The sequence below is a fragment of the Coregonus lavaretus genome (genome assembly GCF_964263955.1).
Source record: "Coregonus lavaretus genome assembly, chromosome: 10".
NCBI lineage: Eukaryota > Metazoa > Chordata > Actinopteri > Salmoniformes > Salmonidae > Coregonus > Coregonus lavaretus.
The window spans coordinates 62,029,901-62,057,488 of record NC_139997.1 but is presented as its reverse complement, the minus strand read 5'-3'; the positions used below and the strand labels follow the sequence as shown (position 1 = coordinate 62,057,488).

The 27,588-nt window shown below is 43.3% G+C and overlaps 1 protein-coding gene across 3 annotated transcripts in view; it reads right to left on the bottom strand.

Annotated features, from left to right (window-relative positions):
• Nucleotides 1-26,954, bottom strand: part of LOC311135955 (lissencephaly-1 homolog B-like) — a 31,832-nt gene extending 4,878 nt beyond the window's left edge. Inside the window, exons 1-11 of one of the 3 annotated variants that reach the window (XM_084169998.1) lie at nucleotides 26,393-26,538; nucleotides 19,558-19,694; nucleotides 10,757-10,841; nucleotides 10,545-10,619; nucleotides 9,868-10,074; nucleotides 7,993-8,161; nucleotides 7,630-7,732; nucleotides 6,230-6,458; nucleotides 6,011-6,112; nucleotides 5,471-5,627; nucleotides 1,938-3,373 (exon numbers count right to left, since the gene is read on the bottom strand). In XM_084169998.1, the coding sequence (XP_084026124.1) occupies nucleotides 3,270-3,373; nucleotides 5,471-5,627; nucleotides 6,011-6,112; nucleotides 6,230-6,458; nucleotides 7,630-7,732; nucleotides 7,993-8,161; nucleotides 9,868-10,074; nucleotides 10,545-10,619; nucleotides 10,757-10,841; nucleotides 19,558-19,589 (1,263 nt within the window). In that variant the 5' untranslated portion in view covers nucleotides 19,590-19,694; nucleotides 26,393-26,538 and the 3' untranslated portion in view covers nucleotides 1,938-3,269. Of the gene's footprint in view, nucleotides 1-1,937; nucleotides 3,374-5,470; nucleotides 5,628-6,010; nucleotides 6,113-6,229; nucleotides 6,459-7,629; nucleotides 7,733-7,992; nucleotides 8,162-9,867; nucleotides 10,075-10,544; nucleotides 10,620-10,756; nucleotides 10,842-19,557; nucleotides 19,707-26,392 lie in introns of those variants that run through there. The other 2 variants (XM_084169999.1, XM_084170000.1) reach the window with 2 other exon arrangements.
• Between the last annotated feature and the right edge of the window lie 634 nt (nucleotides 26,955-27,588).

Here is a 27,588-nt window from a genome sequence, read left to right as displayed (position 1 = left end):
CAGTCCCTGCCACTGAAAAACATCCCCACAGCATGATGCTGCCACCACCATGCTTCACCTTGGTGCAAGGTTTCCTCCAGACGTGATGCTTGGCATTCAGGCCAAAGAGTTCAATCTTGGTTTCATCAGACTAGAGAATCTTGTTTCTCACGGTCTGAGAGTCCTTTAGGTGCCTTTTTATGCAAACTCCAAGCGGGCTTACATGTGTCTTTTACTGAGGAGTGGCTTGCGTCTGGCTACTCTACCATAAAGGCCTGATTGGTGGAGTGCTGCAGAGATGGTTGTCCTTCTGGAAGGTTCTCCCATCTCCACAGATGATCTCTGGAGCTCTGTCAGAGTGACCATCGGGTTCTTGGTCACCTCCCTGACCAAGGCCCTTCTCCCCCGATTGCTCAGTTTTGCCGGGCGGCCAACTCTAGGAAGAGTCTTGGTGGTTCCAAACTTCTTCCATTTAAGAATGATGGAGGCCACCATGTTCTTGGTGACCTTCAATGCTGCAGATTTGTTTTCCTACCCTTCTCCAGATCTGTACCTCGACACAATCCTGTCTCGGAGCTCTACGGACAATTCCTTCGACCTCATGGCTTGGTTTTGCTCTGACATGCACTGTCAACTGTGGGATTTTATATAGACAGATGTGTGCCTTTCCAAATCATGTCCAATCAATTCAATTTACCACAGTTGGACTCCAATCAAGTTGTAGAAACATCTGAAGGATGATTAATGGCAATAGGATGCACCTGAGCTCAACTTCGGGTCTCGTAGCAAAGGTTCTGAATACTTATGTAAATAAGGTATCTTTTTTTATAAAATATTTTTTAAATTTGCAAAACATCTAAAAACCTGTTTTTGCTTTGTCATTATGGGGTATTGTGAGTAGATTGATGAGGAATAAAATTAATTTAATCTGTTTTAGATTAAGGCTGTAACGTAACAAAATGTGAAAAAAGGGAAGGGGTCTGAATACTTTCCAAATGCACTCTCATTTACATAAGTATTCACACTAGGCTTCGGCAGTATACCGTATACCGGGGTATTTGGAAATAGCCACGGGATGGTTTTTCTAATACCGTCAAAACTATTTCTTATACGTTTTTTTACATTTTAATATTTGTAGCTACTTCAAGTAAATACCTGCAGTCAACTTGTGCAATACATTATGAGATAAAGCAGATCGTGTTTTTCATTTTACGTTTTACATTATGAAGCTTACAGTTGAGCCATTCACATGTTTGTTTGTAAATAACACATTGGGAGAAAGCGGGAGCAGGCGAGTCTAGCTGTGTATTTGGTTTAACTTGCCAGTTAGCTAAGTAAGTGGCTGAATTAATAAGGAGACATGGCATCATATAGTGTTAGCTTTCTGCCATGTTTGAGAAGTCCAAGCGCTTTGGATGAGTTATCTGTAGAGCTGTCACTGCTATCTTCATTTCCAGTGCGTTAGTTCTCCTCTCTGCCTCAGTCTGCACCTCCCCTCTGCCCTCTTCTCCAAGCAGAGCTTTTGTGACTCCACACAGACACAGCATGTAGACATGCTGCTCCAGAGAATGCTTAAAAACTTTGTGCAAATGAACTATGTTTCTCGCTCACATTCGCTTGTAAAATGTCCAAACTCACCAAAAATGACATTCGGTAACTACTACCTATATATGCATAATTTTGAGCTGAATTGCCTGTTTGCAATTAGTTTATTTTCATTGCGCTCATTAGCATATTTAGCTAGCAGCCCCCTTCTGGACTAAGCCAGTAATACTGTAAATCCCGGGATGAGAGAAGGACGGTATGACGATATGAAAATGTGGTTACTGTCCAACCCAATAACTACTCTGTAGAAGCACCTTTGGTGGCGATTACAGCTGTGTCTTTTGGGGTAAGTCTCTAAGAGCTTTGCACACCTGGATTGTATTTGCCCATTATTCTTTTTTTTTTTTATTGTTCAAGCTCTGTCAAGTTGATTGTTGATCTTTGCTAGACAGCCATCTTTGAGTCTTGCCATAGATTTTCAAGCCGATTTAAGTCAAAACATTAACTAGGCCACTCAGGAACATTCAATGTCATCTTGGTAAACAACTCCAGTGTATTTTTGGCCTTGTGTTTTAGGTTATTGTCCTCCTGAAAGGTGAATTAGTCTCACAGTGTCTGTTGGAAAGCAGACTGAACCAAGTTTTCCTCAAGGATTTTGCCTGTGCTTACCTTTATTCAGTTTATTTTTAACCTAAAAACTCCCTAGTCCTTGTCAATGACAAGCATACCCACAACATGATGCAGCCACCACCATGCTTGAAAATATGAAGTGGTACTCAGTGATGCGTTGTGTTTGCCCCAAACATAACGCTTTGTATTCAGGACAAAAAGTTAATTTCTTTGCCACATTTTTTGCAGTATTACTTAACCTTTTCAACCGTGAGTTCCAAATATCTCTAACGATCACCCCAGCATGAGTTTTTTTATGCGCGCGATGTCGGAATGCACTCACTGTTCCAAAATGTGATTGTTACGCAACAGGACAGTTATAACCCGCGCTGCCCTCAAACCAAGGCAAGCTGCCTGCTAATTATCTATAGGCAGTTTCAACTTGTCAATGTCATATTATTTACTAACAGTTTGAATTGAGTTCTGTTCCACCTCCTCATTAATTCACATAAGAAGTAGCCCATTTCACTGAGGACAATTTATGTTTGAGGCTTTACTGAGCCGGACAAACTTCTATCTTCAACAAGAGCCAAAGCACTTCCCCAGTAATTCCTCAGATCAAGTATGAAGACACTGCACATCTCTAGTCAGAACAGGCCTTGCAAAAACTTATTCCCCCGCCACATTTTATGGCTGGTGCCCACATTGTCTTCATTGTTGTTTTCCTTACAAATTGGACATGTGCGTTCCTACCAAAGTAAGTGCCTTATTTTCGGTATATCGTGTTGTCGTTTCTACTGTAGCATACCATATGTATGGAGCATAATGTATTAACTGTTTAATTCATATTTTCGTGTACTGGTGACAAATCATGCACTCCGATTCTTGCATAGATTGTAATGGACACGTGTGTAAAATACTTTTTTGAAGGTTGTACAGATTATGATGAGCTAATGCTAAGATATTTACCAGCTATGTGTGGCGCCATGTTTATTGACGTCATACAATGCATTCTGGTTGTCACATAAGCGTCTGTCAGACCAAAGATGTTACAACAAGGGATAGTTCACTCAACTGTTTTATGGTGCTTTTAAGATAACTGGGAATTCAGAAAAATAAGAGGTCAAGTCATGACGTCAGTGATCTTCAGGTCGGAGCTCTAGAAAGAGGCCAGAGTCGGAATTCCAAGTTGGATGACCGTTCAAAACCATTCCAGTAGGCTTGTATTTGGTGTGATGATCTGCGAAGTGATAACATTTTATTTGCTTTGTGATTTATCAAAAACGGTAAACGACTTGTCAAGTCATGTGCTCCGGTTCTTGTACACACTAACACGTACATCGAAGATTTGTAATATGCTGAAAAGTGGCCAAACTAAGTTCATATTTTTAAGGCAATGGGCGCAGCCATCTTTGACTTTGTTTATTTGCGTCTTATAGTGAATGGCATTCTGGGATTAGGGAGTTTTTGCTTATCAAACTTAAACAAACATGGCTGCCATCATAAAGAATTGAGCTGCTGTTAGCTTAGCTGACATGTATCTCTTTTCTAAACAATATTACATTTCTCCCTTGTACTCACCAGAGATGTGGTACATTGTAAAGAAGTCTAGATGTTAGGTTGCTAATTTATGTTTTGTTTTTTGTCAGCGCAACCTGTTATTTAGACTGGTTTATGTTTGGATGATGAAGTTAGCATTGATATTTTACAATAAAAGGTGAAATTGAGGAATAAAGTTGTGAAGACCTTTATTTCCCATCAGTACAAAACATTTTTTAGATGCTTTTCAGACAACAATGCTGTTTAGACGCGTTTGTTGCATCATACGTTCTGTTGTTACTGTTCCAATCACATACTTGTGATGGTACGCTGCAGGAACCACATGATCAAAACTATGTGATCGTATGCGTCAAAGGGTTACGTGCCTTGTTGCATACATGATATATGTTTTGGAATATTTTTATTCTGTACACAGGCTTCCTTTTCACTCTGTCATTTAGGTTAGTATTGTGGAGTAACTACAATGTCGTTGATCCATCCTCAGTTCTCATATCACAACCATTAAACTCTGTAACTGTTTTAAAATCACCATTGGCCTCATGGTCAAATTAATGAATAACTTCACCATGCTCAAAGGGATATTCAGCGTCTGCTTTATTGTATTTTTACACATCTACCAATCAGTGCACTTTTTTGCAAGGCATTGAAAAAGCTCCCTGACCTTGGTGGTTGAATCTGTGCTTGAACTTCACTACTCCATTGAGGGACTTACAGATAATTGTATATGTGGGGTACAGAGATGGGGCAGTCATAAAAAAATTAATGTTAACCACTATTATTGAACACGGAATGAGTTGTTAAAACTTGTTAAGCACATTTTACTCCTGAACTTTAGAGTTGCCATAACAAAGGGGTTGAATGCTTATTGACTCAAGACATTTCAGCTTTTCATTTTTTATTAATTTCTAAAATGTTCTACAAACAAAATTTCACTTTGACATTATGAGTATTGTGTGTAGATCAATGACACAAAATCTCAATTTAATAAATTTTGAATTCAGGCTATAACAACAAAATCTGGAAAAAGTAAAGCGGGTGAATACTTTCCGAAGGCACTGCAACATTACAACCAAATACGTGTTATGCCTTTTGAAATAATTTGCTCATTCATCAAATGGCTATGGTATGCTACAAATATTTTTATTCAGGTGAAGCGAGCCCACACATTTTCTTCAGGAAATTTACGTTTTCAAGTTTAGTCATATATACCTTAGAAGTGTTTCCTTTGCAGGCTGACTAGTATCTATTGAGTTGCAATGTCCCATACACTGGATGGCCAAATCAACTGGAAGTATCTACAAAACAAGTTTTGAAGCCACATAATCCAAAAGAAAGGCTACATCTAAATCGTTTTTCCAAAAATAATTATTCGCGATTCAAATTTGTATTTTGATTCACATGAGCAACGGCCCACTTGTCTCGCACACATGCAGGTGATGCGTGCAAACACAGACGCGGTAAAGTGTCATTCCGATCCTGGCTGATATGTTGAATTTGATTTGATTGATAAAACATTTAAAAACTGGGCCTAAATAAATTACATTAACATAAATTACTAAATTAATTTCCATTACATTTCCTAAACTTTTAGGATTTTATCATTTTCCCAAACGTTTCTAAGCCTGGAAAACCAGAATTATTATGACCATACGAACCCTGATGGATTGGTTAGCGGTAGAACTGTGGAACTGGCAGAAGTGTTGGAGATTACATACCCTGAAAAAGGTGGTTTTGACTAGTACTACAATCTTTAAAGGGAATGCACACACACTCTTACCTAGAGAGGTAACAAAGTGTTCGTGGGCACACAGGGTCTTCATGCAGCGCTTGTTCTTGTAGTCCCAGATCCTCAGAGTCTTATCATCAGCACAGCTCACTATGAACCTGCCTCCAGGGTGCACCAACACACCACGCACCCAGTTATCATGACCTACCTAGAGAGAGGAGAGAACACACACAACCAACCTGAGAAAAAAACACTTTGGACATCCACACATACCCAGTTATCATGACCAATAGTGCTACCTGAGGGGAAGGTAACACACAAACATTACACAAACACACACAGCTATGTCTTACTATACTTCTGAGGACTTTTTGGGGACCAACAATTGATTCCCAATTAAAAACCCTATTTTCCCTAACCTTTAACCCCTAACCCTAATTCTAACCCTAAAATAGCCTTTTTACAAATGAGAACTGGCAAAATGTCCTCACTTCTCAGAATTTTAGTTGGTTTACTATTCTTGAGGACTTCTGGTACTCACAAGTATAGTAAAATGTGCATGCACGCACATACACACACACACACACTAACCAGAGTCATAAGGCACATGCCAGTGCTGATGTCCCACATCTTGATGGTCTTATCTCTAGAGCCAGAGATAAGGAATGGACCGGGCTTCCCACTCTTCTTACTCTACAGAGAGGGGGTGGGGGTGGGGGATGCTTATCAGCATGAAAAAAGCAGTTGTATTGCCGAAAAACATGCTTCATCACTTCAAAATACTTCACATAGTTTAGAGGTTCTCCTCACCTCTGAGCCAGTAGCCTCCAGGATAGTGGGGTGAGCGGTATCGGGGGCCCAGGCGATACACTCCACCACGTGTTCGTGCTCCCGTAGCTCAGCCTTACACTCCTTGGAGTTGGCCACCCACACACGCACCGTCTGGTCGTTGGAACAGCTGGCAATCAGAGAACCATCCTGGTTGGGCCGGACCATCCTCACCCATTCCCTGTGGCCTGTAAACGTCTTCACACAATACCTAGAAAAAGAAACACGTCGCCAGTTATATATACACACACACATACACTATATACAAAAGTATGTGGACACCCCTTCAAATTAGTGGATTCGGCTATTTCAGCCACACCCGTTGCTGACAGGTGTGTAAAATCAAGGGACCGCCAAGTGCTGAAGCGAGTAAAAAACGTCTGTCCTCGGTTGAAACTCTCACTACAGAGTTCCAAACTGCCGCTGAAAATAAAGTCAGCACAAAAACGGTTTTTCGGGAGCTTCATGAAATGGGTTTCCATGGCCGAGCATCCGCACACAAGCCTAAAATCACCATGCGCAATGCCAAGTGTCGGCTGGAGTGGTGTAAAAGCTTGCCACCATTGGACTCTGGAGCAGTGGAAACGCGTTCTCTGGAGGGATGAATCACGCTTCACCATCTGGCAGTCCGACGGACGAATCTGGGTATGGCGGATGCCAATGCACAATGCCAACTGTAAAGTTTGGTGGAGGAGGAATAATGGTCTGGGGCTTTTATTCATGGTTCAGACTAGGTCCCTTAGTTCCATTGAAGGGAAATCTTAACGCTACAGCATACAATGACATTCTAGACGATTCTCTGCTTTCAACTTTGTGGCAACAGTTCGGCGAAAGCCCTTTCCTGTTTCAGTATAACAATGCCCCCATGCATAAAGCGAGGTCCATACAGAATTGGTTTGTCGAGATTGGTGTGGAAGAACTTGACTGGCCTGCACAGAGCCCTGACCTCAACCCCATCGAACACCTTTGGGATGAATTGGAACGCCGACTGCGAGCCAGGCCTAATCGCCCAACATCAGTGGCCGACCTCACTAATGCTCTTGTGGCTGAATGGAAGCAAGTCCCCGCAGCAATGTTCCAAAATCTAGTGAAAAGCCTTTCCAGAAGAGTGGAGGCTGTTAGAGCAGCAAAGGGAGGACCAACTCCATATTAATGCCCGTGATTTTGGAATGAGATGTTCGACGAGCAGGTGTCCACATACTTTTGATCATTTAGTGTAGCTAGACACACACACACACACACACACCTCTCCAGCAAAACCGGAATACTGGACACCAGAATGTGTCAGTCTGTGTATATGTTCGAACCTCCCTTCACTGGACTAATATAACAGGAGATACAGTATTTCAGCACCTGATAAGTGAGATAAGTGTGTGTCTCACCCAGTGGCCACCTCCCACATCTTGATGGTCTTGTCTCTGGAGGCGGAGACTATGTGGTCTCCGTTGGGCATGATCGCTACAGACGACACGTTGTGGTCATGACCTGAAACAGACAGACAGACAGACAGATAGGGGAGAAAGCAGGAAAGGGACATCAGTAAGCCCACTTTACAATACATAGTACATCACCGTAATTACATTGTAGTAACCAAAGATATAGAATAATTATATTTATATGGCAGTAATCACGTAAGTACACTGTAACAACAGTGTAGGTATGTACACATTAGTTAATAGTGCTTGTTTGCTGTTAAGCAACTTGGAGGAACACACAACCAGACACAGACACCCCAGTGCCCTCACCGTGCATGGTGCGGATGCACTCAAAGCCCTGGAAGTCCCACAACTTGATGGTCATGTCTGCAGAACAGGAGGCCAGCAGCTTGCCCGTCTGGTCAAAGGAGATGTCCTGGACAGAGTCTGTATGGCCCTTCAGTGTCCGCTCAAAGTCCCCTGCCTCATAGTCCCACACCTAGAGAGAGAGATGCGCACACACACGAAACACAAACACACAGTTATTCGGTTAATTACTTTGAAAAATTTTCCAACATGACAGGGCAATAAACTTTCTCTGGGTCAATGCATATGAGTGAGTGTGAAAAAGAGAGAAATAAAAAGAAAGAAGAGAGCGAGCAAGCAGGAAAGAGAGATGAGAGAAAGGAAGAAGTTAAGAGAGAGAGAGCAGGATGAGAGTCGCATGTATCCCAGGGTGCAGTGCTCCATGCTCTGCCAGCATTGCGCCGGTTCCCAGAGCATTACCCCATCTCGACGTAGATAAGCAGTGACAAAGCACAAAAGACAAGGAAAGAGAGAAGGGGGGAGTGAAAAGGAGAGCAATAGAGCGGGAGAGTGGAAGGGCAGAGATAGAGAAAATGAGAGCAATAGAGCCAGAGTAGAAGAGCGAGAGGATATCGAGAAGATGAAGGGGAGGAACAGCAGTTATAGCAGGAGCAGAGAACTAATGCGCCAGTCACTGACATTCAGCTGCGGCCAAATATATTGGCACCCTTGCACTTTTCGTAGATAATTCTCTATTTCTCTTTAAATAAGTTGAAACTGAATAAAATATTGGATTTTCAATATTGCAGAACCAATTTAATTTTTATAAACATAAGTTTACAATTTTAATTGAGAAAATAAACACAATGGCATGGCCAAAGTTATTGGCACCCCAGAGCTAGTACCTGGTTGCACAGCCTTTGGCCTAGATAACTGCAGGCAAACACTTCCTGTACCCTTCAATGAGCTTGCTGCACCTTTCTACTGGCAATTTGGCCCACTCTTCAGCAGCACAATGCACTAATTCTTTAATGTTTGAGGGGTGCCCTTCACCAACTGCTGTTTTCTGATCGCGCCATAGGTTTTGGATGTGATTCAGATCTGGACTCTTTGCTGGCCACTCCAGAACAATCCAGTGTTTCTTCTTAAACCATTCTTGGGTGCATTTTGATGTGTGTTTGGGGTCGTTGTCCTGCTGGAACACCCACAACCTTCAAAATGGACACTGGGTTGAACATTGGACTCCAAGACACCTGATAATCTCCTCATTTCATGATGCCTTGTGCATGTTCAAGGCCCCTAGTATGAGATGTGACAAAAGCAAACCCACAGCATTATCAAACCTCCATGTTTGATTGTAGGGAGGGTGTTCTTTTTATAGAATTATTAATTTAGTCGTCGGTAAACAGCGCTGATCTGTACAACCAAGAGCTACAATTTTGTTTAATTGGGTCACAGAAAATTTCCCCCGGATTTAGGCTGGTTTAGGTGGGTTTTTGAGAAGTTCAATCAAATCAGGCTTTCTTGTGTGCCCTTCAGCAGTCGAGTCGTCCTATGTTTACCAACAGTTTTGTCCATGTCTTTATTTTCTAAACTAAATTTGTACACTTAAGTTTATTGGTTTGACCATTTTCACTGGTTCTGCAATGTTGAAAATCCAACAAGGTGTGGAGACCAATTATTATTTCAATTTCAACTTATTTGAGAAGAAATAGGGAATTATTTAAGAAAAGTGCAAGGGTGCCAATATATTTGGCCGCAACTGTATGTGTGCTAGATAAAATAAACGTGGATCTTATATATGCCTATATCTCCCTGGTACACATACACATTTGCAGTACTTTTAAACCAAGATCTTAGAAAATGATTGACACGTGCACACTCCGCACACATACAGACCTTGATGGTGGCGTCCTCAGAAGCGGTGACCATGACGGAGAAGACAGGGTGGAAGATGACCCGTGTGACGGGGGAGCGGTGGCCGCTTAGGGCGTATCTCTCTGGGGGACGGGGGATCCACTCCTTAGGGTCCCTCTTCTGGGCCACCGGACCCCCTAGAGTCATCTCCTCCTTGGCCTCGTTCAGCTTCGACTCCAGCTCCATCACCTGGGGGAGAGGGGAGAGGGGGGGAGGGGGAGAGAGAGAGAGAGAGGGATGGGAGAAAGGTGCGGGGGGAGGTAGGGGAGTGAGAAGATAAAGGTGTGGAAAAGATGAGAACAACGCAAGAGTAGAAGAGGTGATAGTTCAGTTGGTTGTTCATTGTTTTCCAACAGAGTTATTTCACTCATACTCCAGATATACACAGATTTTTTTATTGATCCTTTATTTAACCAGAGGTCACATTGAGATTTACATCTCTTTTACAAGTGAGCCCTGGCCAAGAAAGCATCCTACATATAGTAAACACATGAGACAACACAAAATAAAACATAACAACTGTTACAATGGTGCAAAGTGCATAAGATCTTAAAAGAGCAGGTTTAAAAACATGTGCAATTCCAATCTGGGATTTAAAATCATCAAACACACACACACACCAAACACCATAACACTACAAACATGACGTCAACACTCACCTTTTTCTGTAATCTGATGACTGAGGTCCATTTCTTTTCCAAAAGACCAGCGTACTTCTTATCTAACTCCTCATTCTGGGGAACAGAGGGAGTGGGAGACAGAAATTGAAAAATGAGAGAGAGTGATCTCTAGGTTTCAAATAATTGCAAGGAAATCAAAGAATAGGTTAGTGTGGCAGTTTTGGGGTAAGTTAGTGTGTGCGTGCTCTTGCCATATCTAACTCAGACTCTTTCTTGAAGGTGGAATAGGCTTCTTCATAGCCATTTGAGCGGAGGTAGTCTCCGATCGCTCGGTTTCTGGGAAAGAGAGAGGAGAGCGAGAGGAGAGAGAGAGAACAAAACCCCATCTGTCAACACGCACATTATATTCCAAGGTTTTCAGTCGTCATAATCATGCCGGGTATGTAACAACATCTGTAACTTACATTTTCACTTAGTGCACCATTACAGTTTCAGCCGAGCATATTTCATTCAGTCAGTGTTTTCCATGCTCTGTGACTGAGTCGTGGCTAAATTGTGGGACCTCTGCTGACAACAGCAATATCAGCAGCTCCACCTTAAAATAAATCTCAGTTCCACCTTAAGACAGAAAGAGATGTGGACACACACACTTTTGCTGATACAGTATTTAAGGAGGAATAGTAACTAACTGCAGCAGAGCTTCTGCCAGACAGACAGGTGTGCTGCAGTTAGTTACTATTCCTCCTTAAATACTGTATCAGCAAAGTGTGTGTGTCCAGTGAAACGTTTCCTCTAGGAAAACAATGCTGAAGAATGAATCACACCCAGTGTTTCTGGTTGTCATGGAAACATGCAGACTGCTGGAACACTCAGAAGAAGCAGATCGCACACACACACACACACACACACAGTTGTACACACACTCACACTGAGTGGCAGCATGGTTCTGTTCTCTGATGTGGGCTAAATGTTTTATGAGCAGCAGCTCTAAGTTTAGGCGGTGACATCATCAGCACTCAAGTGTAACCTGTATGAGTGAGTGTGTCGGAGAGAGAGAATGCAAGTATGTATGCGGCTGTGCACACTATTTCTTTCAGAGAGAGAATGTGGTGTGTCTATGAGGTCAACCTTTGGCCCAGTGTGCCATCAGAGAGCAGTATGTTTCCACAGGCTGTTTCCTGTCTGCAGAGCTACAGAACTCTACTACACTGCAGAGCCACACGACCAAACCCCCGATGCGCCTGGCACCTACTACCATACCCCGTTCAAAGGCACTTCAATATTTTGTCTTGCCCATTCACCCTCTGAATGGCACACAACAATTGTCTCTAGAACTGCCAAAGGCCACTGACATCTGATTTTGTAAATATAAAAAGCCCCCCAAAAAAGCAATGTCCTGCTCCTTCCCAGACTTTTCCTAAATGGTTGTATTTTACATTGCTCATTTGTCAGGATATTGAAATCACAAACAGAAAAAGCATTGAGCGTTTTTACCATTTTTCTTCTCATACCTATTGCCAACTTAACCTGCCAAGACAATGCGCTGTAGGACGTTGGTACACAGCCAGGCGCTAATGAGTCGCTTTCCTCACTGAATGAATGACAAATGGATGATAATTGTGCACATTACTTCACAATTGTATTAAAAATTAGGCCCAACTGCATGACGAGGTTGATTTAATTTAGAAAGACAATAGTGTAATGATTTGCATATTTATCAGCTTTGGCGCTCATGTTTATAGCAAATAAATTGACTGCGTGCCTTGTGGGTTGATATAATTTTATTTGACATTTTACGGGACTGTTTTATCTACTAGAACGCTATTACTAATAACATGTATTGTAAAGGGAAATGAAAACATGATAGGTGTTGCAGTAGGCTTTTAGAATAATGCAAAACATCTCCTTGACTCTATCCGAGTTGATGAACGAAGGGAAGCAAACGATGGCAGCCCACTGAAAGGATGACAAATGGATGAATGGGCGATAATTGTGCACGTTACTTCACAATCAAATTTTTAATTAGGCCTAACTGAACGATAAGGAGGGTGAAGAGGTTGATTTAATTTAGAACATCAATAGTGTAACGATGAGTTTGTATTATGCCTATTGATCATCGTTGGCAGTCATCTTATTAATTTGACCGCACGCCTTGTGGGTTGATACATTCTCTTTTACTTTGTAAAAATAAGCTGTTACGGGACTGTTCTATTTACTATAACGCTAATCACATTTATTGTAAGGGAAACGAAAACATGCTACGTGTTGCAGTAGGCCTTTAGAATAATGCAATACAAATCATTGACTCAAAGTTGATGAGCAAGGGGAAACAAAATGATGCCAGTCAGCCCGTCGAAACTACACCTAAACTATACCAAAACTAATTTCACACATAATAAGAGAGCCTATAGACAAGACTAAATTGACAATAGTCTGATGAGTGACAGTATTTTCAGTGTCAAATTGTACATGAAGAGATGGGCGCATCTTGTAATTGAAAGATGCAGGAAAAGGATCACTTTATAAAATCCTCCTTCAGAGTCACACGCAAGTAAAACGGTTTGATGCCTTTATAGTATCAGAATGAGCATATTCTGCAGTTTATGACACTTACCTTTGTCAAATGCAGTGCATTCGGAAAGTATTCAGACCACTTCACTTTTTCCACATTGTTACGTTACAGCCTTATTCTAAAATTGATTCAATAGTTTTCCCCCCCTCAATCTACACACAATACCCCATAATGACAAAGCAAAAACACTGAAGTATCACATTTACATAAGTATTCAGACCCTTTACTCAGTACTTTGTTGAAGCACCTTTGGCAGCGATTACAGCCTCGAGTCTTCTTGGGTATGACGCTACAAGCTTGGCACACCTGTATTTGGGGAGTTCCTCCCATTCTTCTCTGCAGATCCTCTTAAGCTCTGTCAGGTTGGATGGGGAGTGTCGCTGCACAGCCATTTTCAGGTCTCTCCAGAGATGTTCGATCAGGTTCAAGAACGGGCTCTGGCTGGGCCACTCAAGGACATTCAGAGACTTGTCCCGAAGCTACTCCTGCATTGTCTTTGCTGTGTGCTTAGGGTGGTTGTCCTGTTGGAAGGTGAACCTTCGCCCCAGTCTGAGGTCCTGAGCAGGTTTTCATCAAGGTTCTCTGTACTTTGCTCCGTTCATCTTTCCCTCGATCCTGACTAGTGTCCCTGTCCCTGCCGTTGAATAACATCCCCACAGCATGATGCTGCCACCACCATGTTTCACCGTAGGGATGGTGGCAGGTTACCTCCAGACGTGACTCTTGGCATTCAGGCCAAAAAGTTAAATCTTGGTTTCATCAGACCAGAGAATCTTGTTTCTCATTACATTTGAGATTCATTTTAGTCATTTAGCAGACGCTCTTATCCAGAGCGACTTATAGTTAGTGAGTGCATACATTTTCATACTGGCCCACCGTGGGAAACGAACCCACAACCCTGGCGTTGCAAGCGCCATGCTCTACCAACTGAGCTACAGACCTTCTCATGGTCTGAGAGTCCTTTAGGTGCCTTTTGGTAAACTCCAAGTGGGCTGTCATGTGCCTTTTACTGAGGAGTGGCTTCCGTCTGGCCACTCTACCATGAAGGCCTGATTGGTGGAGTGCTGCAGAGATGGTGGTCCTTCTGGAAGGTTCTCCCATCTCCACAGAAGAACTCTGGAGCTCTGTCAGAGTGACCATCGAGTTCTTGGTCACTTCCCTGACCAAGGCCCTTCTACCCCAATTGCTCAGTTTGGCCAAGCGTCCAGCTATAGGAAGAGTCTTGGTGGTTCCAAACTTCTTCCATTTAAGAATTATCTAATAAAATGCAACATGTGGTCCTCTGTAGCTCAGCTGGTAGAGCACGGCGCTTGTAACGCCAAGGTAGTGGCCTCGATCCCCGGGACCACCCATACACAAACAAAACAAAAAAATGTATGCACGCATGACTGTAAGTCGCTTTGGATAAAAGCGTCTGCTAAATGGCATATAAAAAATAAATAAAAATATATGTAAAGTGTTGGTCCCCTGTTTCATGAGCTGAAATAAAAGATCCCAGAAATGTTCCATACGCACAAAAAGCTTATTTCTCTTAAATGTTGTGCACAAATGTGTTTACATCCATGTTAATGAGCATTTCTCCTTTGCCAAGATAATCCATCTACCTGACAGGTGTGGCATATCAAGAAGCTGATTACCCTAGCGGGTAGCTACTGGTAACTATTAGCAACTGTGGATAGTTGTTTCCAATGTTATTTCACGCTTAAGAGTACCTGTAATTATGCCAGCTAGCTACCTACCATTCAGCTGTTTTTCTAACCTCATTATCTGAAGCATTAACGTTAGGTAATTAGTAGCTACTGTACTCGAAAATATAGCTACCTTGTTGCTACCAGGATAGCTAACTAAACAATAGCTAGAACGACCTAGCTGCAATATTTGGAGACGCTTTCTCTCCGTTGGCACAGAAGCGAACTGGCTGAATCGATTAAGTGGCTAGCTTTGCACTTAACTGGCTAACAGTAGCTACTAAGGGTAAGTTATAACCTACATTTATTTTTTGTTTTTACATACTGGTAACAAGAGTCGTTCAAGGGAATTCGGGACATGGGTGACTAGTTAACGTTAGCTTGGCTCGCTCTGTGTGTTTCGTGCCTTCGGAAGAGGGGTGGTTCGTTGGCAGAGAGCAATGGCTAGCTAGTATGCTAACTATTCTAGCTAACTAATGGCTGAATAAGTTGACGACGTACTCACTCAAACTGTCAAAACTAACCCAAAACTTTACACAACGTTAGACACGGACACAAATGATCTGTTTGGCGTGTTAACACACTGGTTTGTTGTAACCAAGTATTGGTGCTAAACCGTGTTATTGGAGGCTGGCATGCTAGTTGGCTATGGCGTCATAGGATTCGGTGCCCTGGACGGTTTTCACAGAAGAATACTGTACCAATTAGCTAGCTGAATAAACTAAGTTAGAGTCTATTCCTAGAAAATATTGAAACGCTGTAGTTTACAACAATTATAATTTCTAAAGTGGAAGTTGGGAGAGTTATATTTGAGTGTTTCAGTGAAACGTAAGTGAGGGAGGCCCTGCTCTCTCGCTTTCCCAGATGTTTAGTTCATTTCATTCCGATCTTTGCATTATTGTAGCCTTTTTCTGTAGCCTGTCAACTATGTGTCTGTCTATCCCTGTTCTCTCCTCTCTGCACAGGCCATACAAACGCTTCACCGCGTGGCTGCTGCCACTCTAATCTGGTGGTCCCTGCGTGCACGACCCACGTGGAGTTCCAGGTCTCTGGCAGTCTCTGGAACTGCCGTTCTGCGGCCAACAAGGCAGAGTTCATCACAGCCAATGCTACCCTCCAGTCCCTCGACTTCCTGGCGCTGACGGAAACATGGACTACCACAGAAAACACTGCTACTCTTACTGCTCTTTCCTCGTCTGACCATGTGTTTTCGCATACCCCGAGAGCATCTGGTCAGCGCGGCGGTGGCACAGGAATCCTCATCTCTCCCAAATGGACATTCTCTCTTTTCCCCCTGACCCATCTGTCTATCTCATTTTAATTCCATGCTGTCACAGTCACTAGCCCATTCAAGCTTAACATCCTTGTCATTTATTGCCCTCCAGGTTCCCTTGGAGAGTTCATCAATGAGCTGTACGCCTTGATACGTTTATTTCCTGAGGATGGCTCACCCCTCACAGTTCTGGGTGACTTTAACCTCCCTACGTCTGCCTTCGACTAATTTCTCTCTGCCTCCTTCTTTCCACTCCATTCCTCTTTTGACCTCACCCTCTCACCCCCCCCCCCCCCCCCCCCTCCCCTACTCACAAGGCAGGCAATACGCTTGACCTCATCTTTACTAGATGCTGTTCTTCTACTAATCTCACTGTAACTCCCCTCCAAGTCTCTGACCACTACTTTGTATCCTTTTCTCTCTCGCTCTTCTCCAACACTACTCACTCTGCCCTACTCCAATGGTAATGTGCCGTCGCAACCGTCGCTCTCTCTCTCCCGCTACTCTCTCCCCTTCCATCATATCATCTCTTCCCTCTGCTAAATCATTCTCCCTCCTCAACCCTCCTCTCCTCCTGCATCTTTTGAATCTCTATGTCTCCTATCCTCCCGGCCGGCTCGGTCCTCCCCTCCTGCTCCGTGGCTTGACGACTCATTGCGAGCTCACAGAAGAGGGCTCCGGGCAGCCGAGCGGAAATGGAGGAAAACTAGACTCCCTGCGGACCTGTCATTTTTTCACTCCCTCCTCTCTACATTCTCTTCCTGTTTCCGCTGCTAAAGCCACTTTCTACAACTCTAAATGTCAAGCCTCTGCCTCTAACCCTAGGAAGCTCTTAGCCACCTTCTCCTCCCTGCTGAATCCCCCTCCTCCTCCCCCTGCCTCATCCCTCTCTGTGGACAACTTCGTCAACCATTTTGAAAAGAAGGTTGACGACATCCAACCCTCATTTATTAAGTCAAATGACACTGCTGGTCCTGCTCACACTGCCCTACCCTATGCTTTGACTTCTTTCTCCCCTCTCTCTCCAGATTAAATCTTGCAACTTGTGACGGCCGGCCGCCCGCCCAACAACCTGCCCGCTTGACCCTATCCCCTCCTCTCTTCTCCAGACCATTTCCGGAGACCTTCTCCCTTACCTCACCTCGCTCATCAACTCTTCCTTGACCGCTGGCCATGGTCTTCAAGAGAGCGAGAGTTGCACCCCTCCTCAAAAAACCAACACTCGATCCCTCCGATGTCAACAACTACAGACCAGTATCCCTTCTTTATTTTCTCTCCAAAACTCTTGAGCGTGCTGTCTCTTGCCAACTCTCCTGCTATCCCTCTCAGAATGACCTTCTTGATCCAAACCAGTCAGGTTTCAAGACTGGTCATTCAACTGAGACTGCTCCTGTGTCACGGAGGCTGTCCGCACTGCTAAAGCTAACTCTCTCTCCTCTGCTCTTATCCTTCTAGACCTATCCGCTGCCTTTGATACTGTGAACCATCAGATCCTCCTCTCCACCCTCTCCGAGTTGGGCATCTCCGGCGCTGCTCACTCTTAGATTGCGAGAATCTGTCTCCGCACCACGTGCTCTCACCACTGGTGTCCCCCAGGGCTCAGTTCTAGGCCCTCTCCTATTCTGTCTATACACCAAGTCACTTGGCTCTGTCATATCCTCACATGGTCTCTCCTATCATTGCTATGCAGACGACACACAATTCATTTTCTCCTTTCCCCCCTTCCGATAACCAGGTGGCGAATCGCATCTCTGCATGTCTGGCAGACATATCAGTGTGGATGTCGGATCACCACCTCAAGCTGAACCTCGGCAAGACGGAGCTGCTCTTCCTCCCGGGGAAGGACTGCCCGCTCCATGATCTCGCCATCACGGTTGACAACTCCATTGTGTCCTCCTCCCAGAGTGCAAAGAACCTTGGGCGTGACCCTGGACAATACCCTGTCGTTCTCCGCTAACATCAAAGCGGTGACCCGATCCCGCAGGTTCATGCTCTACAACATTCGCAGAGTACGACCCTACCTTACACAGAAAGCAGCACAGGTCCTAATCCAGGCACTTGTCATCTCCCGTCTGGATTACCGCTGTTGGCTGGGCTCCCTGCCTGTGCCATTAAACCCCTTCAACTTATCCAGAACGCTACAGCCCGTCTGGTGTTCAACCTTCCCAAGTTCTCTCATGTCACCCCGCTCCTCCGCACACTCCACTGGCTTCCAGTTGAGGCTCGCATCTACTACAAGACCATGGTGCTTGCCTACGGAGCTGTGAGGGGAACGGCACCTCCTTACCTTCAGGCTCTGATCAGACCCTACACCCAAACGAGGGTCAAAGCTATTCGCTGCTCTGGCACCCCAATGGTGGAACAAGCTCCCTCACGACGAGAGGACAGCGGAGTCACTGACCACCTTCCACTGACCACCTTCCGGAGACACTTGAAACCCTACCTCTTTAAGGAATACCTGGAATAGTATAAAAGTAATCCTTCTTCCCCCACCCCCCATAAAAAAATAATTTTTAAAAAGTGGTTATCCCACCAATTTGTAAGTCGCTCTGGATAAGAGCGTATGCTAAATGGTGTAAATGTAAATGTAATGATCATTACACAGGTGCACCTTGTGCTGGGGACAATAAAAGGCCACTAAAATGTGCAGTTTTGTCACACAACACAATGGCACAGAAGTTGAGGGAGCGTGCAATTAGCATGTGACTGCAGGAATGTCCACCAGTGCTGTTGCCAGAGAATTGAATGTTCATTTCTCTACCATAAGCCGCCTCCAATGTCGTTTTACAAAATTTGGCAGTACGTCCAACCGGCCTCACAACCGCAGACCACGTGTAACCATGCCAGCCCAGGACCTCCATATCCGGCTTCTTCACCTGCGGGATTGTCTAAGACCAGCCACCCAGACAGCTGATGAAACTGAGGACTATTTCTGTCTGTAACAAAGCCCTTTTGTGGGGAAAATCATATTCTGATTGGCTGTGCCTGGCTCCCCAGTGGCTGTGCCTGGCTCCCCAGTGGCTGTGCCTGGCTCCCCAATGGCTGGGCCTGGCTCCCCAGTGGCTGGGCCTGGCTCCCCAGTGGCTGGGCCTGGCTCCAAGCCCACCTATGGCTGCGCTCCTGCCCAATCATGTGAAATCCATAGATTAGGTCCTAGTGAATTTATTTAAATTGATTGATTTCCGTATATGCACTGTAACTCAGTAAAATTGTTGAAATTGTTGCATGTTGCGTTTATATTTTTGTTCATTAACAGAAATTATTAAATTAATTTTCATGCCTTTTCAAATACTTTTTATAATTGTCTAAAACTTTTCCAAACCTGGAAAACAAGTCATTTTCCATGACTTTTCCTGGATTTCCATGACTGCACGAACAGATTACACACACCGAACATTCCCCCTGCATTGTAAACAGTAGAGTAGGGCCTCACTGAGCCCATAGAGATTTCCTGTCAATCTCTTTTTATGAAAACAAACGCAGGCCTAAACTACAAGTGTCGTGTGTGTGTGTACTCACAGTTCATCTCGTTGTCTCTGTGACAGCACCATGATGGCTGTAGTGGCTGCTCTCGCCCTCTGGGGGAGACGAGTGAGACTGGGGGTGATGGTGTAGGGGGATCCTCAGGTCCCTCGGTCAGTTGCTCAGTCCTCAGACTACAACCGGTGCTCCACACAGAGGGCCGGATACAAGGGCGAGAGAGACAGAGGGAGAGAGAATGAGGGGAGAGAGCAAAACAACAAAGAGGTGGAGGGAGAGCGAGGAGGAAAGATTCAATTAGTATACAGTTATTGACAGAAAAATGATTAGACTAGAAATCAACACGGTACACAAACAATGATATCTGCTCCTCTCATTCTGGCCTCTGACTGACAGGTGTGGAACAGGTTTAGGCTAATAGCATGGCATATATTGATAGGGTAGCCTAATCTACTAATAAACAGAAACAAATCCAACACAGCCATTTGTGGTTCTGCAGCAAAGCATGTCCATCCTGAGCCATAAGACTGCTGGCACCTAGGGTGACAGTGGCTATAAGCTGCTTAGTGGCTAGACCACCAAGAGTCTGTCTGAGTGTGTGTGTCTGTGTGTGTGTCTGTGTGTGCGTGCACACATGCTTACAAGCGTTTATGAGGGGGGCCATCCTTTTTGTAGAACTGTTTGCATGCGTGGGATCTGTGTGTGTGTGTGGATCCGTACGTATGTGTGTGCGCCAGAGAGCAGTAGTCGTCCAGACAGCTGACAGTGCAGGACTGAGGAGTAGGGCTGGGAATTGCCAGAGACCTCACGATACGACATTATCACGATACTTACAGTAGGTGCCGATACGATACGTATTGCGATTCTCATGACTCTATATGTATTGCGATTTCATACTGCAATTTTATTGCGATTTGATGTTCCAAACCATTTGATGCTCCAGAGTTTTGTTTTATGTTTACTGTTCCGATATTGTATATTCTGTATGTCTGTGAACTTGTGTCTGTATTCTGTTTGTTTATTGCTGGCAGGACCTTCTCACGAAGGCAAATTCTGGGTATGTGTAAATAAATGTATTTGGTGAATAACGGTGATTCTGATATTGCTCACTATATGTCTGCTGCAGACAGACAAGAGAGAGCATGCGTTTTGATCAGTCATGGAACTAAAAGTGTTGAAATGCTGGCTCACTATTTAAAAAGATGGAGAACAAGCTATAGGATGAAAGATACCAGAATTTTGGCGCAGGTACAGCCAACTAGTGCTCGCTAACACTACCTAGCAAACACATTTTTTTTGGAGTCAAATATAGATATAATAGCATTCAAAAATAAGAATATTGTGATATGTAACTATTTTCTCCCCCATCAGTAGTGAGGAGCTCTGGCTGGGCCACTCAAGGACATTCAAAGACTTGTCCCGAAGCCACTCCTGTGTTGTCTTGGCTGTGTGCTTGGGGTTGTTGTCCTGTTCGAAGGTGAACCTTCACCCCAGTCTGAGGTCCTGAGCGCTTTGGAACAGGTTTTCATCAAGGATCTCTCTGTACATTGCTCTGTTCCTCTCCCCCTCAATCCTGACTAGTCTCCCAGTCCCTGCTACTGCACCATGCTTCACCGTAGGGATGGTGCCAGGTTTCCTCCAGACGTGACACTTGCTATTCAGGCCAAAGAGTTCAATCTTGGTTTCATCAGACCAGAGAATCTTGTTTCTCATGGTCTGAGAGTCCTTTAGGTGCCTTTAGGCAAACTCCAAGCGGGCTGTCATGTGCCTTTTACTTACATTTTACATTTACATTTTAGTCATTTAGCAGACGCTCTTATCCAGAGCGACTTACAGGAGCAATTAGGGTTAAGTGCCTTGCTCAAGGGCACATCGGCAGATTTTTCACCTAGTCGGCTCGGGGATTAGAACCAGCGACCTTTCGGATACTGGCACAACGCTCTTAACCACTAAGCTACCTGCCGCCCAGGAGTGGCTTCCGTCTGGCCACTCTACCATAAAGGCCTGATTGGTGGAGTGCTGCAGAGATGGTTGTCCTTCTGGAAGGTTCTCCAATCTCCACAGAGGAACTCTGAAGCTCTGTCAGAATGAACATTAGGTTCTTGGTCACCTTCCTGACCAAGGCCCTTCTCCCCCGATTGCTCAGTTTGGCAGGGCGGACAGTTCTAGGAAGAGTCGGTGGTTCCAAACGTATTCCATTTTAGAATGATGGAGGCCACAGTGTTCTTGGGGACCTTCAATGTTGCAGAAATGTTTTGGTACCCTTCCCCAGATCTGTTCCTCGACACAATCCTGTCTCGGAGCTCTACGGACAATTCCTTCGACCTCATGGCTTGGTTTTTGCTCTGACATGCACCGTCAACTGTGGGACCATATAGACAGGTGTGTGCCTTTCCAAATCATGCCCAATCAATTGAATTTACCACAGGAGGACTCCAATCAAGTTGTACAAACATGTCAAGGATGATCAATGGAAACAGGATGCAACTGAGCTCAATTTCGAGTCTCATAAAGGGTGTGAATAATTATGTAAAATGTTTTAACTTTGTCATTATGGGGTATTGTGTGTAGATTGATGTGGATATATATATATATATATATATATATATATATAATCCATTTTAGAATATGGCTGTAACGTAACAAAATGTGGAAAAAGGGAAGGGGAATCAAAATACTTTCCAAATACACTCCACAGGAGCGGAATGGTATCAAATACATCGAACACATGATTTTCCATGTGTTTGAAACCATTCCATTTACTCCGTTCCAGCCATTATAATGAGCCGTCCTCCCCTCAGTCTCCACTGATATACTCCTAACCCTTGACGATTGATACGTTTATTTGAGCTAGCTGCACTCATTTTCCAATTTGTAAGTCGCTCTGGATAAGAGCGTCTGCTAAATGACGAAAATGTAAATGTAATTCCTCACTCTTCTCTACTATATAATAATAATAATAATAATTAGTCATTTAGCAGACGCTCTTATCCAGAGCGACTTACAGGAGCAATTAGGGTTAAGTGCCTTGCTCAAGGGCACCGACAGATTTTTCACCTAATCGGCTCGGGGATTAGAACCAGCGACCTTTCGGTTACTGGCACAACGCTCTTACCCACTAAGCTACCTGCCGCCATATGTCATTATGTTGATGTATTTCCTATGAAGGGTTAAAACCATTCTTCATTTTCATTATGTGAAAGGGTAAAAAAAGACATTTTATAACCTACCAATGGCACAGGGTTTGCACTTTAGTCCATTTCTTGTCAGATCGTAAATCACCTCAGGCTTGACAGCTGCAGTTCTCAAGTGTGCGAGTGCCTCTCACGCCACAGGGCAGACCACACAGTCACAGACCAATATTGTCACTGGTTGTACCCGTACTTACTCAGGAAGTAAACAAACTCAGCATGACTGGTGAAAGTTTCTTATGGATTTTTAAGACCTTAATTATGTTATGAATTTAAGACCTTTATTATGCCATGTGATCACATGCAATGCTCCGGTTAGCAGAACAACGCATCATTGCAGTTCATATGAGAACGTGAGTACACCCAAAATGGATCACTTACACAGATCGATAGATTAAGATAGCCAGCTAGCTTGCTAACATAAATACACTTCGGAAGCAGTAAGTGCATGAACATTTTATCATGATCGCGTTATGCAGTGATGCTGACTAGTGAGTCCATTATCATTTTATGAAGCTTCCGTAACAGTCACATCCGTTATGCTTAGAACGTGTAGTGACAAAGAGAGAAAATAAACCAATCACACATCACCTAAGCCCTTGATAAAAGTTAGCTTTGCATAGAAAGTTTGAATACAATCATACTCTAAACGCATCTACAATAACCTTTCTTCAAAAACGTTACGGATGTGCCACTGCCTGTCCAAATCAGCATTCTATCTTTACTAGATTATAAAATTATATACTAGCACTCAATGGACTAAATTGAGTTTGATATTGTTTCATTAACCTTCCGACTTGGTCAGAAACACAGGGGGATAGATGTGAGTACCAAAACAAGTTCTGTGAGCCATTGCCAAAAGCTATGGAATCTGGTTCTCTGAAAAGCCTTATTTTGAAACTTTGTATCCTACCTTGTAGTAATAATAACACTACATTTGGAAAATATAAAGGCCAACTGTTGTCTGTACTTCAAAACACACACATTCAAGGTAAATATGAAAGTAGTTTAATATTTTTTTATGCTCAGGTTGACCTTACTATGGAATTTCCCAGATCCAGAACTATCTAATAGAACTCAGAAAGTTATTTAATGGAAGCTTCTCTAATGTCAAACATGTCAAGTGTGGTGTACTGAAGGGCAGCTCTCTAGGACCTCTATACTATTTTCTATTTTTACCAATTACCTGCCACTGGCATTAAACAAAGCATGTGTGTCCATGTATGCTGATGATTCAACCATATACGCATCAGCAACCACAGCTAATGAAGTCACTGAAACCCTTAACAAAGAGCTGCAGTCTGTTTTGGAATGGGTGGCCACAAATAAACTGGTCCTGAACATCTCTAAAACTAAGAGCACTGTATTTGGTAGAAATAATTCCTTAAGTTCTAGACCTCAGCTGAATCTGGTAATGAATGGTGTGGCTGTTGAACAAGTTGAGGAGACTAAATGACTTGGTGTTAACTTAGATTGTAAACTGTCATGGTCAAAACATATAGATTCAATGGCTGTAAAGATTGGGAGAGGTCTGTCCGTAATAAAGAGATGCTCTGCTTTTTTGACACCATACTCCACAAAGCAAGTCCGGCAGGCTCTAGTTGTATCTTATCTTGATTATTGTCTAGTCATATGGTCAAGTGCTGCAAAGAAAGACCTAGTTCAGCTGCAGCTGGCCCAGAACAGAGCTGCACGTCTTGCTCTTCATTGTAATCAGAGGGCTAATATCAATACTATGCATGCCAGTTTCTCTTTGCTGCATCACTTCTTGTTTTTATAAGAAACATTAATGTGTTGGAAATTCCTAATTGTTTGCATAGTCAATTTACACACACACACACACACACCCCACCAGTCTTTTCACAGTCCCCAGGTCCAGAACAAACTCAAGGAAACGTACAGTATTATACAGAGCCATGAGTGCATGGAACTCCCTTCCATCTTATATAGCGCAAGTGAACAGCAAACCGGGTTTTAAAAAACAAATAAACACACACCTTATGGCACAACGCCTCTCCCCCATGTGACCTACTTGTTGTGTGTATGTATGCATCGTGGTCCTCTGTAGCTCAATTGGTAGAGCATGGTGCTTGTAAAGCCAGGGTAGTGGGTTCGATCCCCGGGACCACCCATACGTAAAAATGTATGCACACATGACTGTAAGTCTCTTTGGATAAAAGCGTCTGCTAAATGGCATATTATTATTATTATTATAATTATGTACTGACATGTATGTGTAACTGATAGATGCATACACACTACATGTTAATGTTTTTAAATGTATGTATGTAAATGGTAGTCTTGTCTGTAATCTCTTTTTCGGAACCTCAGTAAGACTAGCTGTCGCAATTGACGTCGGCTAATGGGGATCCTAATAGCCTCATCCCATCAATATAAAGTATTTTGTCTCAAAGTTGACCCTATGTCACGTGTCCTACTTATATTAGTACACTCCTAACAACTTATGCGTTACGACAAAATAAGCCATTAATTTTTTGGGGGCCCAAATTCGACACTCATTGAGCGCCATACAAAAACTCCTTCCTTGGTGGGCGAAACACCGACAAAAATCCCACCTGCTGGAGGAAGACAGATTTTCTGCGGAGTTGGACCTCTGTCTTCCTAGGTATCCCCCCCACCAGCCTACCAGAGGACCACGTTCTGTGTAACGTTATTTATGATGAACGACAGCCAAAGCAAGGCCTCAATGGGAGAACTCCACATGAAAGGAGTGTTTTATTTAGGACAGTCAGACCATTTAAGCCTCGATCGACTTGAAGATATGCTCAAGGAATCAAACCCAGAAAGTATTTGATGTTACTAATTTAGTTAGTTAACGTAAACAGCAAATGAGTTTGCTAGCTACCGCAGTTAGATAGTTAGCTAACCTTACTTGACATTAGCAGTCTGCTGACTTTCCAAAAGGCTAGCTAGGTAGCTAACGTTACTGGTTAACGTTACACAAGTAGACAACTCCTTAGCAAGATTAAACATTTGCATTACTGCAAAGGTGAAACTAAAATATGCAGCTTATTAGCATTGAAGGAATTTGAACTTGAATAGCTAGCTATACGGGTAACGTTAGCTATCTAGTTAGCAACCTGGGACAAGGTTGCAGCAATTACCAATTAACACGCCCTTCCAGCTTACCAGCTAGCTACCTACCTAACGGGTTGGCTAACGTAATGCAGCTGGTTAGCTCAGACCGAAATTGAAGCGGTTCGTTAGCATTTTCTTGCCAAAGTCCTCTCGCCAAACATGACATTGTCGTCTCAACAGAATTTAGCTAGTTAACGTTATAGTTCTGTGATTTTAATAAATAATTCCACCTTCCGACTTTTAATTTGAACCAACTGAACCGTGGTTAATTGCTATACTAACGCTAGCTAGCAATGTTTAAAATCCAGCTAACTAACGTTCCATGTAAACACACTCGATGTGAGAGCTAACTAGCCAAGTTACCAAATTTGCAAATGCCATGGACAAAAAATGCTGTGAGGCAACATAAGATACATGTATCAGGGCAAGATAATGTCATTATTTAGTTATAAGAATCAATTTCCCAACCTTGTTGTTGTAACGGCCTCTTCGCCATTTTGAGACAGAGACGGGAGGCGCAAAAAACCTGCAGCCACATCGTAATCATTACCGCTTCGTTTTATGGCAAAATAAGATCAACTCACCCTTCTATGTATGATCTGTCTCATAGTCCATATTCTGTGATAAAAAATAGGGGATCAAATGTTTTGTTTTTGCTTAGGAGATGTCCGATCACTCAGCAGGGTCAATCTTATTTTCTCCTCCTTTATTTCAGTACGTCAGTACCACTGAAGTATCACTACCGCATTTGCCTCCGGACGGCGGGGACGCGCTGGCATTGCTTCGCAGGCGGTGAACGCACGGCGCGCACAAACGAAATGGTGCTGAAGGAAAGGTTTGGGATTACATTGGATTCTAAAGTATGCAAATTTGTATGATGAATTTCGTGGTCTCACATTGAGATTCGTAGTTGCAAATACGATTCACAAATGTTAGTTAATTTCGCAAGCTTGTATCATGTGTGAAAAATGTAATGTCGCAAAATTTTTAATTGACATTTGAATACGTTCAATACGAATAAAAAATATTTGCCTATGCCGAATCTGCGAGCTCGGAGTTTTGAAACAAATGTAACATCTAATTTGTGGCAAAATGGTTTGTAGTTGTAAATCCGTGGTTGCGCAGCTGTAACACATGTTTTTGCTTGTAATTTGTCTGTAAGAGAAAAGACACGATGGCTCTGGGGGCAGGACCTTTTACTCCTGACCAACAAGTTCCCTCTGACAAAATCACAGCCGCCTATTGCTGCAGCCATTGGCTGGATTGTTCCATCAATCAAATATAAGGAAGTTGCTGCCCACCATGGAACCCCATTTGGGTCTTTGCATATAAAAAAAATAGACATAAAATAACACTAGTTGACGCGTCAAATAAGCTTTTAATTTGACACGTCAAAAAAATCAATTATATTATAGAATGTTGTGTGTGCTGAATTTGCACGTGCAAGCCAAGCGCCACCACTACGATCAGTAGCACTGTCAAAGCTGTACAAAAAAGTCTGCAAACAAGCACACACACCGGCATCGATGTGTTTACAATACCGCGTTGGTAATAGGGCATTTATTTGTTCGACCAAATGGGACAACGTTGGTGTGAGCATTTTAAGTAAGAGCAGGATCAAAAAGTTTTGCAAATATCTTTGATACAGATGTTATTAGAAACTTCCGGGGTAACTAGCTAGCTTTAGCGTGGGATCCGCCAATGCAAGCAGCCTGAAAACAATGACCAGTAGAAACTGCAGTCATTTTCAATATTCTCAGCAATTATTTAGGAATCCATG